The sequence below is a fragment of the Pelmatolapia mariae genome, linkage group LG12, assembly GCF_036321145.2.
Source record: "Pelmatolapia mariae isolate MD_Pm_ZW linkage group LG12, Pm_UMD_F_2, whole genome shotgun sequence".
Classification (NCBI taxonomy): Eukaryota; Metazoa; Chordata; class Actinopteri; order Cichliformes; family Cichlidae; genus Pelmatolapia; species Pelmatolapia mariae.
In genome coordinates this window covers 16347114-16366518 of record NC_086237.1, presented here as the reverse complement: position 1 = coordinate 16366518, position 19405 = coordinate 16347114, and the positions used below count along the sequence as shown (strand labels likewise).

Here is a 19405-nt window from a genome sequence, read left to right as displayed (position 1 = left end):
TCAGTCAAGCTGCTGAGAAAGCCTGACAGGAGAAGGGTCGAATATGCTGGACATACATTCCTACGGTGGCTTTACAATCTTTCTTTCGTCATACTTAGACAAATAGACAACAAACCACAGACTCCCAATTGATAAGATTTTGTACCACACTGTTGTATCTGCGATGTCAGGGTTGACATAATGCAGAATAACATCGTTATAGGAAAGGAAATTTATCACTGGAGGGGATAAATCATCATATAACACTATGCCAGATTAAATGTAGTTTATCTTTATTGTTTAAAAGCCTCCTTAAAAACCATTCCAGTTCAACCAGGAAACTTCTGCTTAAGCACACTTTCATCCAGCATAGCTCCAAAATTTGTCTTTTGGGTTTTAAATATATATTTTGTGTGAATATGTGAATATATGTGAATATATATTATACATTATATACTGGAAACCTGAGGAAACAGCTAGCCTGACTCTATTAAAAGCAACAGAATAAACTTACCAGCATGTCTTTCACTACTAAATGCCTCGAAACCCCTCGTGGCAGTGTTTTGGGGGAAATAACAAGAAAAAACAAAACATACAATTAACTACACTAGAATTTTTAAGCTAAGCTAACAGGCTGCTTCGCAGTTACACATTTAGCATAACAACACTAACCTTCAGAAATAAAACAAATACACTGTAGCAAAAATAAAAACATACAGACAGACAAAAATAAAATAATAATAGTAATTTATGTAAAATATTTGGTATGTGTGAACTATTACTTACCCAGTCTCATTCGGAATTGTGATGCCTTTAGGGGGAAGTGAGGAAGTCAGGTGTGATGCCAAAAAAAAGTTGTAAATTAGTTGTAAATGACTTGTTGGTCTATAGTCTGTTAAACATATGTATAACATAGCTTTCATGAATGACATCAGGTCATGCCGAGCCAGAAAAAACATTCCTGCCACAAGGTCTAAGCTGCAATCAGGTTTTGGCAACATGTCCTTCTTTTCCCGGGTAAAGTGTCACTAACATTAAAAATTAATTTTCAAGAGCAGTATGGCCAACAGGGTAGCAGAAATTGCAACAAATATAATATCACAATTAAAGATATTTTAAGTGGCCAAAAAGGACTGGATTGATCACAATCATATTGTAGGTACAAGTTATGTCTTGACCGGTTGACTACAGTCCATTTACCAATATAAACACACAGAAACATCATAAATCACTTTTTGGCACCCTGGCCTAAAAACCTGCCAAATCAAACATACTAAGCTGCCCGTTTCCACAACTGAAGAATTTATTTTGGTTATCCATAAAGCATGGATCTCAAAATTTCAGCTTACACAGAAATAACTCAGAAGTGTAACAGTAAGTTGAAATTTCTAAGTAAACTGAAATGCACTTAGCTTTGCTAGGCAGATTTAAAAAAAACAAAAGACAACTTACTAATAAACGAAAATTTTGCCAACTTCTTAAAACACACCCAAGAACTTTTTGGTTCATTGTTTTTGAATCATTCTGTGAAATAAAATCAGTGGCCGCCAGCACAGCAAAAAACATGTAGCCTATAGGCATGTACATCAACTGTTCTTTAAAAAAAATCGTATATAACAAGGTTTTTCCCCCCACTTTTCCCATTGATTTGAAGGCTTTTTCTCTCCCATATATAATGTCCCCGACGTAAAACAAACAGCAGTCAATATCTGGCTGTAGAACAAATTTATTCATAAGTAGAGCTGTCACATCACTCTCAAACGTGGCATTTTTGAAAAAATGTAACGCAAAACAGTATTTAACGTAACAGTTGACCTTGTGCTGGTGCAGCATTAAGAAAAAAAGAAAGAAAAAAAAGTGGAATTAATGGAGACATCTTGGATCGCACAGGGCATTCAGCTTGTCACTCACATACAGGCAAACTTCTCATTTCCAAGAGATGACTCTGGTCCGCCATCTGCTGGTGAACATGGGACATTACATACAAACAGGTCTAAAGATCCCGGCGTTTAATAACAATCTAGATTGACAGCAATCATATATGCAACACAGCCACTTATCTGCAAGACTAAAACTCATGCCACGGGAGTTCTGGAGAGGATCTCCTTTTTAAAACCTAGTAGCAACAGTAACACTTTTAGAGTGAGAAAAAGCATTTTAGTGGCAAAGGTTCCCCTGAAATTTTATTTTGTTTTCCTAGTGTTACAAATGCTGATCAAAAAAAATAATATATACCGTCTCTGACTGCAAATGACATACATAGCTACCTCTGTAGTATCTGTAACTGCATGACAAAAAATATAGCAGTATACACTTGAAAATACAGTTCATTACATAGTTTTTTTTAATATATGTACACAAAGAGCATTAAATTAAAATATGAGTGAAATGTGAGGATTTGCGGCACAAGCAACTAAACTATTGCATAAGGGGAGAGTGACTGCTTGATAAATGTCATCTTTTTATATCCCCGCTGTGTTTTATAACTGAGCTGAGCACGCGCTTTATTAGCAAAGACTCTTTTAATATTAGTTATGCACAAACACATTTAACACACGTGCACTTGTGTTTGTCAAGACTCCCTTTACCATTGTATTGATAGTTGAGAAAGACTAGGAATGCCACCAAAATAAGACTGTGGTGTTTTGGAAAAAAAAAAGAAAAAAAAAAAAAGAAAGACAAAGAGCCTCACAATCCAGGCATGCTACCGCATTTCCCCCAAAAAATACAAACAGCTACAGAAATCCCAGTAAATCCTGAAATCCCGTGATCCCTCGTGACTGCACAGAAAAGGAGCCTGGTCACATGTAGGGGTCATAGATCGTCTCAGAGTAACAGTCTTAATTTGCTTTGGAAGCTCTAGCAAAAAACAAACACCCAAAATACAAAAATGGATCCAACACCTTAATGGTTTCACATGTCCAAATAGACCTTAAGCAGAGCCAAAAGGAAGGTCAGCACCATTAGGTGATTTGCTTCGTGTGCACAAACACATTCAGAATGCAGATTTGCACTGGGTAAGAGGTGGTCTTTAAAGTGATTAGCTTTTAAGAAGGCAGGAATGTGTCATACAGTGAGGAAAGTCCAGTGTTCTCCACTCTGCTGCCTGGGAATGACTCGTGAGCCGAAGTGGCTGGAAGTGCCTCACACAGTGAGAAGAGGAGCTTATACACAGCTAAACAGCAGTTCAAATGATTCAGGAAAAACAAAGAGATGTTTTTGTTTGTTTTTGCATAGCAGGACACACACACAACTCCATGTTTTAAATTGTATTTAAATAACTCACGCTTGTTGGAAAAGACTTCCTTACTTTCGCCACTTCAGTCGCTAAATTTAATACAATTTTTCCACTGTGAGAGAAAATTTAATCTCAACTTCAGAGAAGTACACTTGTACCCACTCCCAATTTTACTGAATCCCATCCTCTCTGTGGTTGCCTCTCCTAACAGCATTTATAGCTGCAAGGCTGCCCTCTAGTGGAAAAAAAAATCAAAATGAAATACAAAGACTTGAGAGGCTGAAATGTGTGGCGCGTGCATCAGGAGTTTACATCCTCTGCTGCATATTATTACAAGAGAACTTGAGTGAAAACCCATAAACTGCAAGAATTCCGGCACCTTATTAAGATTACCGAACACTTGAAATACTCTGCCCGCAGTAAAGCAGTAACTTGTCTCCCTTCCAAAAAAACAATACTAAGACTTATGGTCTAAATAAGAGAATCAAGCATTAAGAGGAAGCTCTGTAGTGACAAATGGCAAAAGCATTTAAGTAGTTTTATACATGGTAAAGGTGCTTTAGTGTATGCTGTTAATATCAAAGGCAAACTTGTGTGGAAAATGAGCAAATGCATACAAAGTAGTCCGATATTAGAAAAAAATAGGTTATGCTGGCCACTCAGAGACTTCGGCAAGGCTGGCTGGCTGTTGACGGAAGAGTGCTGGTGCTTTGTCCACACCCACTCACCCACACACACACACACACTTTCAGAGCTACAAGTATGTGTCCTGCTCTGTGCTGCTGAGGCTTTGTGTAGATCGCTGAAGAGTAGATTCTTTGGCAGAGGGGAGGTCTGTAGGAGGCGTTTTCTGCTCTCCAGCTGAGTCCGTTTCAGTCTGCGCCGCGGCCTCTGGCGTCACACTGTTGCCTGGAGGCGGGGCAGGCGGTTCTGTGGATGACGATTGAGGGTCACTGGGAAGAGGGTAAGGATTGGGAATCTCCTCTGTGGGCTGGGATTTTTTCATGCTCTTCTTTTTCTTACTCTTCTTCTCCTCCTTGCCCTTCTGCAGCTGTGGGGTAGTCTGAGGCACTTCAAGTACAATGGTGGGGTTCTGCTGCAGGTCCTGGCGCCTGGGTGGCTCAGCCAGCATGATGATCCGAGCGCCGTGCATTCTCGGAGGCGGTTTGAAATTGAGCTCCCCGCGGTTTTTCTTCCAGCGCTTGAGCTGGATGTGATGCTCTCGTTCCACGTCTCGCGCCGTCACCGGCACCTCGAGAATCTGCAAAAGGAAAAATCAAGTCACCCGGTCACTGCTGTGCTCACATGTTCCTTCCATGACTGGCCATTGTACTGAGACTGTGAACTTTGTCTGCAAATGCCAAATGACCGCCACACACAGTCAAGACGGCGCTACATATAACAGGGGGTATTGTTTGGGAAGACAGACCCTCACACAAAGCTCGATACAAGGAACCAGACACCAGGCAGCCAGCACTCTGGTCAATTTGTCTGTGTGTCACTTTAATTCACTCTCTCAGACTCGCTGGTTTTCTCTTGACTACTTGTAGGAACATTTATTGTTCCCTCTAACTCCTCCCTCACAATATGACACAATGCTGTTTACATCACTGCAGGATAATCAAAACGACTTATCAATAACAAAGTCAGGTCACGTGTTTAGAAAACATTGATATCAGCAAAGTAAAATAAACTCTGTTTTTAAATCATATTTTCCTTGATTCTTATCGTCTCATTAAAGTAAATAGGTAACTGGGTAGCCTCACATGACTAGGTATCTCATGTGATGAGAAGCATGATATCTGGGATGTAGTTCCTCCTTGAAAGAGCAAACTAAAGGACAACTAGAGACCATCTTTAGGCATCTATACGACTCACTGCTAGTACAATACCTTCAGTTTTTGGAGACAGTTACCACATTCAACTCTAGGCCTGGATTACACTTCTACTAGCTGCAGATCAAAGATCAGAATCACTGGCAGGACACTGAGGACTTTGCTCATGGACATTTCAGCCTGAAGGCAAAGCAATCTGGGAAAAACCCCTTACCTCGTGAACGAGGAAACCCTCTTGCATGTATCGAGGCTCTATCGCCTTGAGAAGCTCCATGGTCTCATACTGGCCTTGGCAGGCCTTAAGCTTCTCACGAGTTCCCAACATGCACTTGAGTAGCACCAAGCCCACGCGGAAAATTATCTTCACTCCTAAAAGGAGGAAGAAGGAGCCAATGAGTTAATTTCAGAGTAAAGAGGCTCTACGAGGCACCACTGCAGATACATACCATCGCAGAGGAACATGTCCCAGACGCGCAGCACTGATGCCCAGGGTAGGGTTCTGGAGAAGGCACACATAAACCATTCCGTCATGTAGAGGATGGGGTCGATCTTATGTTTCTCCAGATGCCGGAAGGCTAGAGGGGAGACGCGTCGCAGCAGGGCGAAGAGTATCTCTCCATCTAACTGTATAGCTTCCTGAAAGAGGGAGCGGTGGGACACTCTAAACAAAAAACGTATTGTACTCTGCATTGCTGGTGCTGAAATGAGATATGCACATAGACGCTCATCTATTAAATTAAACCGGTCCTTATTTCTACACATTGTTTTCCCATTAGGCACGACTACCCAGATTTTGCACTTATGAGGAAACATTTAATTAGCAAACCTTCTTTCATAACATGGAATTCATAACTGCAACAGAAACCAGGAGGAGGCAATTATTACGCAAGAAAGTTTACTCATACAGCTTACTGAGAAAATAAGTCTGTAAACAGCCCACTGGTTTCATCAGAAAACCATAACCACAGTGCCACTGCGTCACACACACTGTGGGCAACAAAATACACATTCTAGTTTTGGTGAACAAAAGGCCTACAAGTAGGTGTGCACAGCTCTGGTAGCAGTGAAGTTAACTGAGGTTAACTTATTCTCTTTGCATTTCCAACACTGAGCCATGTCATCATGAATGCTTTCAAGTGTTTCAGTCTCACCAGGCCGGGACTGTAGTAACCAGGAAGATACTTCTCACAGATCTGGACCAGCCCCCAGAAAGCATCCTGTAGAATCACACACACATACACACAATGTAAGGGTAGTTCTTTGTTATACTTAGAGAGGCATTCCAGGGGTCACAGAGAATCTGGAAAACATTAGAAATGTTCTCTTAAATACAAGACTTTCTATCCATTCTACCCTTATGAAGCACTCGGGCCCCCTTAGGACACTGGCCAAGTTGGTGTGTATAGTGCTATTGTGTCACACAGTGTGGTGTCGAACCAAAATCCTTTCCCAAGCAACTATCCACAATAAAAAGCCATCTTTGCAACACCCCGGACACTGGTTATTTTTGATGCTTTACCTAATTTACTTAATTGAAATGCTCACCAGGACAGAAAAACTGCATGTATATAACCACCACACACATCTGATAAATCCACTTCAAAGTCTGCTCTCTCTCTTATGTCTGAAGTTCATACTTTAGGTTGTGACGATGCAGTGCCTTACACGTGGAGAATTTTCCTTCAACATATTAATTGCTTAGTGCTTTTAATGACCACAAGACTTTCCTCAAACTGACAGAGTGTGTCTAAAAATCACACACCATGTCTAACAAAGCAAAACTGAATAAGTGGAATTCATGATTCCATTAGCTGATACTCTGACATACATGCAGAGACTTAATCTGTGGAATGATAGGATTTTTCCAGCGATGCCATCTGCCTCGTTTTTTAGTTCAAAATTTCCAAACCCTTTTACAGTCACCTTGGCTGCTATCATAATCTCAAATTTGATGTATTATTTATACTATGGAGCAGCTCTGGAAATCATCTACAGATTACATCATCTGTACACCGAGTCCCTCTGCAGTTCAGCTCAAAAATACTTTCCCGAGGTCACAAACTAAAACTGAGCCTTACAAAATAAGAGAAACAGCACTATTTCTATTTTTAGTGTGGATTTTAGTTTTAAAGACCATAACAAGTCTTCAAGTGTTCAGATCATCCACATCAAGGGACACAATTTACATGGTGAGTGATGTTGTGTGTTTGTGTTGAAGGCAATTCGTACCTCAGCAGGCATGTGCATAAGCAGCACTGCAGCAATAGGAGCCTGAGCCTGGCAGTATCCCTCCTCTGGTCTGTAGAGAGTATAAGCCTTAAGAACACGGAACAGGTCCTTCTGCCTGCGCGCACACACACACACACACACACACACACACACACACACACACGCAACATTTTAGCATATTCAAACAAGATGCAGTAAACAACTCCCGTGTTGTGCGTCACATTGTGGTAGACTGCTCACCCGTGTCCTCCCCGTGACACAAACATCTCGTGAAAAGGAAACTGTCGATGGAGGTCTTTCTCAATTACATCAATCCATTTGGGGTCTCCCGGCTGGATATCCAGCTCCTGACAAAAAGAGCATGGGGGACATGAGAGTGAGATCTCTTTGTGATATAGTATAAGTGATTACATTGTCTTTAAGTAGGAGGACTACAAACCCCTGATTCTTTTTTATAGGATTTAGTGATCTCAGCAATAAATTAAGTTATTCATTCACTATAAAGGTCACTGAATTGTCTAACCACTGCATGAGCAGAGGCTAGATGTTAGCATGCATTTTGAACACTTAACCTGAATAGAAAACAAACCAAAAAAAAAGATCAATAATAAAAACTGCAATTGCTCCAGCTCTTTGGTAAAAATATCTGGGTTCTCACTTAAATGAGTAATGCTTGTGGATGACCACACTTTCAGTACCAATTTCAAATGAAATTTAAAAATGAAATGAGCTCAAAGTAGAGTTTAAGCAGAGATGTGAGGAGGAAGTGAAAGAGGAAGCCGTCGGACCTGAAACTTTCCTTGGTTCTGCTCTCTCTTCACCTTCCCACCAGACAGGTAGAGCCATGCACGGCCTCTGAGGGCAGGAGGAATTCCTTTCTGGCACCGCAGCCTCACCTGAGTCACAGAACGAAAGGGTTTCCCAAATAAAGCAATATACCAAAGGACCATGGGAGAATGTAGCTTGAGAAAAGCTAAGAGAGGCAATCTGGTATGCGGATACAGCAAATGTTTTTCATCAGAGAGCTGCCACTGGTATTTGTTCCCTTTTTTAAATAAGTGTAGTTTTGTACTTAGAAACTAACAGCTTACACTTAGGATGCATTGACTTGCAGCACTGCATGCACTCTAAAAACTCTTACAACCCAGTGATTTGACTTCCTCTTTTCAGCAATGAAAATGGCCAGTTACTACTTATCTAGATCACCAATTTATTTGGCATATGCAAGATCAGAATTTGATCAAACACAAGCCAAAATTTGGGGATATTCTAACATCTGAGTCTCTTATTAGAGCTTCAGTTAGACATGTAACATTAAAAACATGCCACGTGATTTATATCTTCAGGATGCAGAAAACAAAACTTTATCTCCAAGGGGGCAATTATTTAAGGTGCATAGAAACATAAACAGAAGTCATACACACACACTCTACCACCTGTGACTCAGGGAGTAGAGCGGGTTGTCTTCTTATTGGAACGTCAGACTCCTCCAGTGTGCGTGCTGGAGTAGTATCTTGAGCAAGATACCGAACCCCAAAATGATCTAAAGGCATCCAGCAGTGTGCGAGTGTGTGGAAGGGATAGGCATAGAAAAAAAGCTTGTTGCTGCAACTGTAGGAAGAACATTATGACCTTCAAAAGGCCCAAAATATACTAAAATGAATGCTGCAAAACATCACATTGATAAAATTTGATCTCAACTCGTGCCATGTCTCCAAGTTGAGGCTTTGCAATCTTTCAGCAGGAATCACAAACAGGTGTTGTCGCAACAGATTAGCTGACCCGACCTTCACATTTGAGTCCTCTTGAGACTTTTGACTTGACTTGCATTACCCCTTCTGAGCACATTTGTTTGCTCTAAAGCAAAGCTGGCACACTTCCTCAAGGACAGTACAGTTCATACTGTACAATTATTATCAATCATGAGGGCACAATAAAGGATTAGAAACCCTGACCTTTAATAGTACATGCACAGTGAGAAAAGGAACACTTCTTGCCGCTAAATTAGCCGTTTCTGTCATGTATTGAGCCATTTTTTGTATTCCTTTTGAAAGAGAATCATTTTATATGAAGCCAGTACAATCCCACTCTGAATCTGAAACCGTCAATTTGTCATACAGTATATGCAGTGATACAGGGACGGGGTTGTGTCCTGGCTTGCTGCCGATTCATGGGTGTGAGGTTAAGTTGCAGCTTTACGTCGATTCGCTGAGAGCATTTCACACAGAACCAGCTAGACGAGCGAAGCTGCAAAACAAAGTGTATACAAAGTCTGGTCCTTGTGCAATCATTTGAGCGTTACCGTTTGCTTTGTTTGATCATGTGTAAGAGTACCTGTGACTGGGGGGGAAAAAAAAAAAACAAAAAAAAAAAACTTCCTAGAAACGACACAATACAATTCGGCAAACCACCTTCAGAAACTCTTTAAAAGAAACTGATCTGGTGAACTTCACATGGCTAACACCATGGAAGCCGTACAACCAAGCCACATGTTTTATGTAACTGATTTAACACCTGGTGCTGACCTTATTGAATCGCTTGATCATCCACTTGTCCCAGTGGCTCAGCATGTCCAGCCACTTCACCTCTCTTTGCCTGAGCACCGCTGGAGGTATATCCTGAGCTCTGGTTACACAACAGAAGGGAAAAAAAATTATAAAGCTCAAATCATTTTTTGCACTTTTTTGCTTGAAATGACAGCAAACGACACATCTTCTCTTCTTTTAGCACAGAAATAATTAGACAGGTGACAAAAGTTTGCTTGTTTTTGCAATAAGGCAAGTCTGAAATAAGCCTCCAAATTGGCCCAAGCTCTAAAAGGAAAACAATCTCACAAAGACAGTTTATCGTTCTGCATCTGCCATCAGATCTGTGTGTGTGGCCATCGCTCATTTGCCGTCAGCGAACTATAAAAGATACAAACTCAAGACTTATTTAATGTCAAAGCCTCTCTGATCTGAAAGAGCTGCAGTCAGGATAATTTAACAGTAAAATATTTACAGGCAAGGAGGGAGGGGGGAGTCAAGGACTTTACATTATATTCTCAAACAGAAAAAGAAAACGTAAGCAAGTATAACCTACATTATGAATTGTGGTCTGATGCTTTACTATGGTATGTAATTATCTCATCGGCACAAGCCTGTAATTGTAGGGCTGAAACGTCTTCAAAGAGCTCTTCTTATTTAAGACAGACCTCTTCTGGTAACAAAGTGCAGCCTATGTGTTGTAGATCAGTGCAAGACTATACTGCAGCTTCAGCTCCCAGAGCCTTTAAACAATAAAGAGATACTTTTGTTGCCAAACAGTACAAGCTAAACACTGACTATCTATAGAGCTGAGCCAAAAGAGGCCCTCTGCTAAAGAGGCACCAAGAGCTGCGGCTCCAAGCCTGCCAAAACTCCACAAGACAGGAAACTCCCAGCCAGCCGGTGCTTGCCATAACTTTCACCCACTCCTTCCACTGTTTCACTGCTGTCATGCAGGCTTTAGACCCAGCACAAAAAGAAAAGCGAAATAGATTTCTTACAAAACAAAGAAAATAAAAGAAACTGATCTAAACTGTATTGCCAAAAGGCCAGAGATAAATTAAATCCAAGCATGACACAGACAGCCAGAAGTGCTCAGTCAGCACCCCCCCCCCCCCCCCCCCTACCACCGCAAAAAACTGTGTGACAGACTAAAAGAAAAACAATTTAACATTACATGGCAGAAATAAGAAGATTAATACGACTCATTCAATCCTCATCTACGCGTTTACTGCTTGTGTTGACTGTGGCAAACAGAAGGTAATTTAAAAAAAAAAAAAAGAGAAAGAAAGAAAGAAAGGAAAAAATAGAAACAACACGGTGCCACGCAGCTGGTCGGGAGCTCTGTTTGTCTGAGGCACATAACAACACCTGCACAACTTGTCATCACAACTAATGCACAACACCAGGCTGCAAATTTACTACCTATTATTATTATCATCATTATCATTAAGCATGGCAAAACAACACAGATGGCCTCAGAGTTAAAGGAAACTTACGTGTCCTCCGAATACTTCTGCGCCCCACCAATAAATCCATATTTATCCGTCTGCCTGTCGCTGGTGAAGCCGTTGATCTCCGAGTCGGATCCCAAGGAGCTTTCGTCGTCAATGTGACTGCTGCTAAGAGTCCTGATGCTCCCCGTGTCCACAGATCGACGGCCGTTTTCCATTTTGTCCATGGTAGCATAAGAAGAAGAAAAAAACTAGCCTTCTAGCCGGGACAGCTAACGTCAGCGAGGTTGTGGACAACCCAGAGTCAAATCTGCTCCTGTGCATATGCTGTCGAGTCAAACTGCACCGACGCCATGATTTCTGGGCGCGAGTTAAACTTTCCAACCGCTGTTTTGTCCGTAAATCTTTTCTAAGGGTGCGTTCCAACCGCTGGGTCACATTAAACTGGTTATGCTTGAGTTAACTTGAATGGGTTTTCCCCCAGTTTTAACATTAGCCAGCTAACTCTGGGTTGCTAACGTACTAAAAGTTAGCCTTAACTGCTTGTGACAACAATCCCAAACTATTTCTACATTGACCCCACCTTCCTTCAACGAACCGCCGCTACATTATTGTCTAGTTTTACATAGTTAGCCGATTACTTACTAAACCACCTGGTTAACGAACTAGTACATTTTGTCCTCGGCTAGCTGTGGCTTGGTTTTGCCGTCCTGTCATCCCACCCGAGAATACTATACAGATTTCTACCTCTCCTAGTATCCCAAGCCTACCGCCCTCGCCTGGGCTTTAACATCCTAATGTTATGTCTGCCCCTAGCGGCTGCAGAAGAAAGAGGAAGCGAATCCCATGTCTGCTCTTTTCTGTGAGCACATGTGACCTGTCCTAATCCATGTCATGTTGCTAGATTTGCGAACGCAGCAGCAACAAAACCAGACCTTTTAAAACTCCTTTATTTCAATGAATGAATCTCGTGGGCTCTACATGTTGTTACAAATTACCACTTAAGTTGCATCACAGAGAAGAAAAAGACTGAAGCAAAAGTGTGAAATCATGACTGCCATCCAGAGTATTATTCTTTTAACCTTTAAGGAGGACATGTTGTTTGCACACAATTGTATGAAAAATGCCATATAATGCAAACAAAAATTACAATTTTATGACACAACAAACAACAACAAAATAAAGCAACAAAAAAAATCATGTCTTCTTTCTGCAAGGAAGGCTCACTTCTTTCTTCCACCTCTCTCCTTCAGTGCCAGATGAATGATCGAACCGTTGCTCATGTTGTAGTAAGCCAGCGAGTTGGAATCCTTGATGAAAATACCCTGAAAAGGAACCAAAAAAAACCCAACAAATTAATAAATCAGCCATTTATATTAATTAATGCAGATGAGATCAGACATTCCAACAAAGCCATGAGCAAATTTTTACCTCATACTGCAACTTCTGTTTTCCTGCCGGCATGCCTGTAGCTTCATGGATTTTGACTTTAATGACAGACACCTGCGGAGACATTACATTTGCAAATCAATAAGAATGCGGTGTGTGAAACCACTTAACCTTAAAGAGAGAAAACAAACCAACATGTTGCATACCTGGTCTGTGACTGGGACAGTGAAATTCAGCACCTGGCCATTCAGCTTCCATTCACTCTTGTCCTGCATGTTAGGAACCTGTACTTTAACAGCCACTGGACCCTAGAGACAGGAAAAAGATCCAGACACAAAAACAGATGAAACTACATATCCATGTTCTACTAAGTAGGTTAGCTGTGTTTATTTTCAAATACCACAGCTGGAAACAAAGCCCTATATTACTACCATGTGCACAAAAAGAACTTTTCTTTTTTGCATATCTGAGAATCTTTAAATGAATCTGATGGTCACACAAAGTCCCAATCCAGTCTACTGAACCATGAAAGTGATGTGGTAGCACTGGTAAATTATAAATGTAACGTAACACCTTTTCCATACTTTATTGATCCAACAAACCTTGTTTCTACGAAGGAACTCCTCCTCCGGAATCAGGTTATCCTCAGTCTTCATCTTCTTACTGACAGGCTCATCCTCATGAGGTGGGGGTGGGTGGACAGGTGGTGCTGGAGCAGCACTTGGTGGCTGTGGCACAGGTGGAGCAGGAACAAATGCTAGAGGAAGGGGAAAAAATAAGGTTATTTGAATTTAAATATAAAAATAAAGAAGGCTGTGTATAAAAAGTTTGGTTACCAAATTACTTCAAGACAAGTATTATTTTCCCTAACAATGGTCATTGATATAAGATACTATAGCAACTATAGTATCTTACATCTATAGCTATAGTAGCTTACATGAGTCATGTGATTACGTGCAGACTTTAAACTATGTTCCTGTTTTTAAATTGTCTTGATAAGTATGGTTTTATTTGACCTACGATCAATAATTCATGGCATGCTTTTGCTTGAAAATGTGATATTCTAAGGAAAGTGCTTGCAAAAAAAAAAAAATTAAAATTAAAATATATAAAAAAAATAAATAAAACGACACCCTACTGGTGGAAAAATATAACATCAACCAATCAGAAAATTATATGGCAACACGAGGCATTTGGTTGCTGAGGAGAAGTTGTGGGAGCAATGGCAAAAGAAAGAACAGCGACACTGATAGCAAGATTTGAGAATTGCAAGCCTGCCTGGAGTTTAAAGGTAGTGTGTAGTCAGGAATAATCAATGTTGCATCTTATTGTGACACCTGATTGTTTTGTAATTAGTTGTTCCAAAACAACGCCTGAGCCATTACCTGCATTTTATCTAATTCAAGAGGAAAATCAAAAGTAGTAAAAAACAGCCAACTATACCCTTGACCCTAGGGGGTTAACTTACGGGCTGGAACAACCATGGGAGGTGGTCTGGGAGCCATGATGTGAGGCGCAGAAGGCGGCATGGGAACCACGTTAATGCGGGGAGCAGGAATCATGGGCGGCATTGGGGTAATAACTTGTCCTGGTGCAAGACGCACCACAGGAGCCACAGGGGGTCTCGGAATTACAGGTACAGCAGACAAGAGAGTGGTGCGTACTGGTGGTGCCATCTGTTCAATAACCACATTACGTGTTAAGAAGGTACATATGTACAACAAAAAGCATTCAAATGTATACAATTACAATTTTAACTTACAGAGGAGGGTGGGCGAGGCACCGCTGTGACAGGGGGACTAGGTTTAGGCAAACTGGGTACAGAGGAGGGGATGGGTGGCTGGTGATGAATTTCACTTGGCTTGCTAGGGCCAATTTTCTCTTTAGTGTCATCCTCTCCCACCAGTCCTTTGGCCTTGTGAATGGCTTCTATCTGCTCTTGCAGGGTGATGTTGGCCTGCGCTGCCTGCTGTGTACGAGCCATGCTTCCAGAGTGGCCATCCCAGGTAACCTGAAATGCAAAAGAATACAATTATTATTGTTATTATTATTGTTAAACACAGTTTTATAAAAACTGCGGTTACTCAGTGTTTTTACCTTCTCCTCTGGCTTTTGGATTTCTTCTTCCCCAATCTTTTTACCGATGGCCGTCTCTTCCACACCGAAGATATCAGTACGCCTCTCAGCCAGCTGTTTCAAGCTGCTCTCGATATCCAAACCAGGAGCATAAACTTCATCCTCAGTCTGTCTGTCTCTGATGCTGCGGTCTCTTTGCTCCAGCCAGCGTGGATCCAGCAGACCGATACGCATGTGCTCTTGCATCTTACTGGCTGGGATCTTCTCACCGGTAATGGGAGAGATGAGGTACTCGTCTGGAACTGCAACTGAGGGCTGAGGCTTGGATGCTGTAATGAAAAGGTAACACTAGTTAAAAAACAAAAACAAACACATTGTACAAATTAAAAACTTGCTCACATAACGAACAGTGTTACCTTTGGGGTCGTAGTCTTTGCGAATGATAACCTGATCTGGAGTTGGAGGCAGTGGAGGTGGCATGGGGGTGTCTGGTGGCAGTGGAGCCTTCATGCCATCATCCTCATCATCAGATCCCTAAAGAAAGCAGCAGGGGATTAATCGATTTTGTTACAAGATCTTAAAGTTTTCTTCTTCTTTTTCCTTCTCCAAGCAGTGGGTTAGAAAAGATGTCATTTAATTAAAAGAAAAACATATAGTATCAAATCTATAACTGGTCAGACACGAACAGCTTGCAATCCGCAGTAATTAATTACTCCATCAATTCTAACCTCATCCATGTCCTGCACTTGTGTGTCTTGATCAGGCTGTGAAGGCTGGCCTTCACCCCTATCCTCCCGCTCATCTTCACCCTCGCTCTCCACTTCCATCTCAACCTCCTCACTCTCTCCAAACTTCTCATAGCGCTCCTGGATCAGGATGCGAGCGCCAAGCTCCTCTGGTGTGGTAGGTGGTGGGAAGTGGCCTAAGGAATTTGAGATGCCAATAAAGATTAAATGATTGTACCAATATTTAAAGGTGGGGGTTACTATTTAAAGATATAGTTACTGTGGTTATAATTACCTTGTTCATTAGGCTGGAAATCCACCGTCTCGACCACTACAAAGTCATGCCAGTCGATTTGGGCATATGCAACTCGTTCTTTCTCCCTTTCCTCCTCCTCCTTCTTCCTCTCACGCTCCTGGTACTTTGCCCATTCAACACGGTACCTTACCTGATGGTTGGACAACAGGACATATTACAAACATGGGCAAGAGCAAACATAAACTGTTATTTTGAGAAGCAGTCACTGTTAAAACAGAATACCTGGTCCATAACCTCTTTTGGGTTCTCAGCTTCCTTCTTGAGTTTGGTCAGTAAGCCTTTGGGAGGGATCAGAATCTAAAGGATTGAAGTCGAGAATCAAGATAATGCTTAGAAAGTTTAGAATCACCACCTGACTAAAGACACACCAAGAGAAGCCCAATCTGTTAAATCACCTTAGTATACTGCTCCACCAGCTTGGTGAAGTAATTGAAAAGGCTGTGCTGTGGTCGCAAAAAGTCAAACTGGTAGTTCCTCTGTTCCTTCTGCATCAGCTGAGTGAGAAACTGGCGGCCATTGCGAGCAACAAACTGGGCAGTGAGCTTGACAACATCCAGGTCAAATGCTGAGATTGATGGAGGATCTGCAATGAACTCAAACTCAGGGGGAGGTTCTTTGGGGACCACTGTCTCCTGAATCACCTGTGACTGAACCTAAAGAAAAATGTAAAATATTAGTCAGGGTCAAAGACTACCAGTTTTATTTTTTAATTAAAAAAAATAAAATAAAGTGCAAAGTGAAGTTCAATGACTTACTTTCTGAGGAAGCTGCTGGGACTGTTGCATAGCCTGCTGCATAACTTTGGGCACTGCTGCAGATGGCTCTTGAGCTTTCCCCTCCTTAAATTCATTGACTTTGTGGCGATAGTAGGCATGGTAGGGGTCATTCGGGTTGAGGAAGTTAAACTTTGGATTGTTGATCTCATTCTGACGGATTCTTGCCTCAAATTCAGGCCCGTTCCTGTGAATTGGCAAGAATTAGTTATGCCATATACATGAAATCCGGTTACCATTACATATTTAAAAAGCTGCCACATATAAAATAACCAACCTTGCAACAAAGCTGGCTGTCTTGTCAACAATGTTTCGGACCTCGGGAGGTGGATAAATGATACCAACAATAGGTTTTGTGGCTGGCGTTTCTTCTGCTGTTGAATCATTCTGTTGTCGCAAAAGCACATTTGTTAGTTAGAATAAACCAAAGAAGGGTTAGATGGATAAATAAAAGAATAAGGTTAAAAAAAACAAACAAACAGTGGACCACTTAACACCCACCCGATGTTAAAGCTTTTCCAACTACACCAAGTAATATTTCCCCTGCTCTACTACAATTTACAACACTCAAAGCATAGACAACATTTTGAAAAACTTTAAATTTCGCTGTAGTAGTCCACACCATACGGTAAAAACTACCAAGTGTTCTGATGAAAGTAGGTCGGTGAATTTTCTACGTGAAAAAATGTGGTTCTGTACAAAACACATTGATCCAAATATCTGTTTTCAATTTAGCAAGTAACTTGCCGTTGTACTGAAGTGACAGCAACGTCTCAGCAATTACCTTCAGGTTCAAACTGAGATTTTAGACGCTGTGTGTAGATTTACCATCACAGCTAACTACGGGCTAGCAAGGTTTAATTCTGCGACCTCAAACGTTTAGCGAAAGAAAAAGAAATAGACGCTAGCTGCTCGCTAAATTCAAAAATCACAGAGACAGTTCAAAGTATAGAAAGACAAAAATTAACCCAGTTCACAAGTTAGCCCAAAAAAAGCAAGCCGTATGTAGGCTACAGTGCTGGCATTAGCTAACTAGCAGCGGTACCCTTACCTTGTTGTTAGCCTCCGGCTGAACGATTTGAACAGGCCCAGGCGGCATGGCTGCGACTTATTGTAAAACTGGAAGTTACCTGCAAACACAAAACCAACAAGAAAAAAAATACGTATTTTAAACACTCCTTTTTAGCACATGCTATGTCAACAATAAAGGCTACAGGAGCTAAAAGCTTAAAATTTGCCGTGGTTAAACACACACTTACTACGTCGCGCTTTCGTTGACCCAATGGAGATGAATTACTTCCGGAAATAAACCGCACAGCATTGTGGAACTTGGAGTACTTTTTTTGGATGTTGCCAAGGAGATGCGGTATCAACAGACTGTACAGGGTTTTTCAGAGCTGTGTCATTTATAAAATAGTTTGTCAGACATGAGTCAGTTGCTGGGTAGTCAGGACTGTATCGAAAGCCTCCGAAAAGACCTGGTTGACCTTCAGGGAGCGATTCTGGACGTGTTTTCTCGAACCGGACCGCTCCGCTTTTCTTCCTGGAAGTTCCCGGACAAACACTCCTGTAATCTAGACATGGTAGCTCTGCTAGAACAGTATGACTTTGTGGATGGGGAAGATGCGTTCAATCAGCACTCCCACATTGTTTTACTGGAGTTGGTGGTTGACAGGTAACATAACAATGACAATTTTATTATATAGCACATTTACATGAAAACTCAATGTGTCTAACACAGAAAATTTAGAAACATAAAAATGTTGGATGTTTTAATATTGTTATTATTATTACATGCACAGTGAAAATAAACGCGGTTTACACTGTACAATGAAATTCTTATTTTGCCAGTGTCCCTGTTGTGCCCATGCCTTGTGGATGTTTGCAAACAGACCTGTACAAATTAGTGCAGTAGCAGATAATGATAGTACAGTAACAGCCAACAGTAGTGATGGTGTGGGAGAGGGGCAGTGCTGATTGTCTCATTCAGGAGTCTGATGGCCAACAGCTAGAAGCTATTTGAGAGAGTATTAGTGCTTGATTTCAGACTCCTGTAGAATCTACCTGAGGGCAAAAGTGTGGAGAGGTGGTGGGTGTGTATTGTCTCTAAAAATGTTGTAAGCCCTTGTGATGACGCTGGTTGTGTAAATGCCGTGTAGTGATGTGAAGGCTGCTCCTGTGATGTACTGTGCAGTTGTTATCCCACGTTGGAGATCCTTCCTGTCAGTGCAGCTCCCAATACCACTCTGTAACTGAGGTGGTGATGATGCGCTCAACTGTACGTTGAGTTGTAAAAAAAAATGCTGAGGATTTTAGTCGACATGCCAGACTTTCTCAGCCATCTTAGGAAGTACAGTCTTTACTGTGATTTCTTGAGAAACTTCTGGATGTTGTGAGATCTTCCCTAATGTGTGTCCCTTGGAATTTAAAGGTTTTCACCCTCTCTACCTGTCTCACAGATGTCTGCTGTGTGTATGCTGCTTTATCCGTCTCTTCACATAAAAAAATCAAGAGTTGTCGGTCTTATCTGCACTTAGGAAGAGATTATTTTGCTGACACCAAGCCACCAGTCCTGCCATTTTGTTTTCTATATGCCATCAGTGATCAGCCTAATGATTGTGGTATCATCTGTGAACTTTATAATGCTGCTGTGGGATGAATAGACATGAACAAAAGCATTGGTACCCTTCTGTTGAAGGAGGAAAAACTCACACTAATCACTGAAATAACTTGAAACTGACAAGAGAAATAATCAGCAAAAATTGACATTACATTACATAAACACATAATAATTGTTAAAAAAAATTCTTTCCCTCCCTCTCTGGCTGAACAAGACTGCTGCTTCTTGTACAAAGCTCCAGTGCTT

General features: G+C 41.3%; 3 protein-coding genes across 3 annotated transcripts; 1 reads left to right on the top strand and 2 right to left on the bottom strand.

Moving 5' to 3' along the window:
* Window positions 1–1704: 1704 nt before the first annotated feature.
* LOC134638395 (TBC1 domain family member 10A-like) lies at window positions 1705–12025 on the bottom strand. The gene is made up of 9 exons (XM_063488954.1): window positions 11306–12025; window positions 9807–9906; window positions 8070–8177; window positions 7522–7628; window positions 7282–7396; window positions 6204–6269; window positions 5499–5688; window positions 5267–5421; window positions 1705–4478 (listed from the first exon to the last, which is right to left on the bottom strand). Exons 1-9 carry the CDS (start codon window positions 11485–11487, stop codon window positions 3972–3974), a joined length of 1530 nt encoding a protein of 509 aa, XP_063345024.1. The 5' UTR covers window positions 11488–12025; the 3' UTR covers window positions 1705–3971.
* Window positions 12026–12198: 173 nt separating this feature from the next.
* On the bottom strand, window positions 12199–17849 carry sf3a1 (splicing factor 3a, subunit 1). The gene is made up of 16 exons (XM_063488953.1): window positions 17799–17849; window positions 17591–17669; window positions 16817–16926; window positions 16522–16726; window positions 16162–16419; window positions 15989–16063; window positions 15746–15896; window positions 15454–15647; window positions 15142–15259; window positions 14747–15054; window positions 14412–14660; window positions 14118–14325; window positions 13252–13406; window positions 12856–12957; window positions 12692–12763; window positions 12199–12585 (listed from the first exon to the last, which is right to left on the bottom strand). Exons 2-16 carry the CDS (start codon window positions 17636–17638, stop codon window positions 12484–12486), a joined length of 2355 nt encoding a protein of 784 aa, XP_063345023.1. The 5' UTR covers window positions 17639–17669; window positions 17799–17849; the 3' UTR covers window positions 12199–12483.
* Window positions 17850–17964: 115 nt separating this feature from the next.
* Window positions 17965–18218, top strand: ccdc157 (coiled-coil domain containing 157). Its single transcript, XM_063488955.1, has one exon. The coding sequence runs from the start codon at window positions 17967–17969 to the stop codon at window positions 18216–18218; it is 252 nt and encodes an 83-aa protein (XP_063345025.1). The 5' UTR covers window positions 17965–17966.
* The last annotated feature ends 1187 nt before the right edge of the window (window positions 18219–19405 follow it).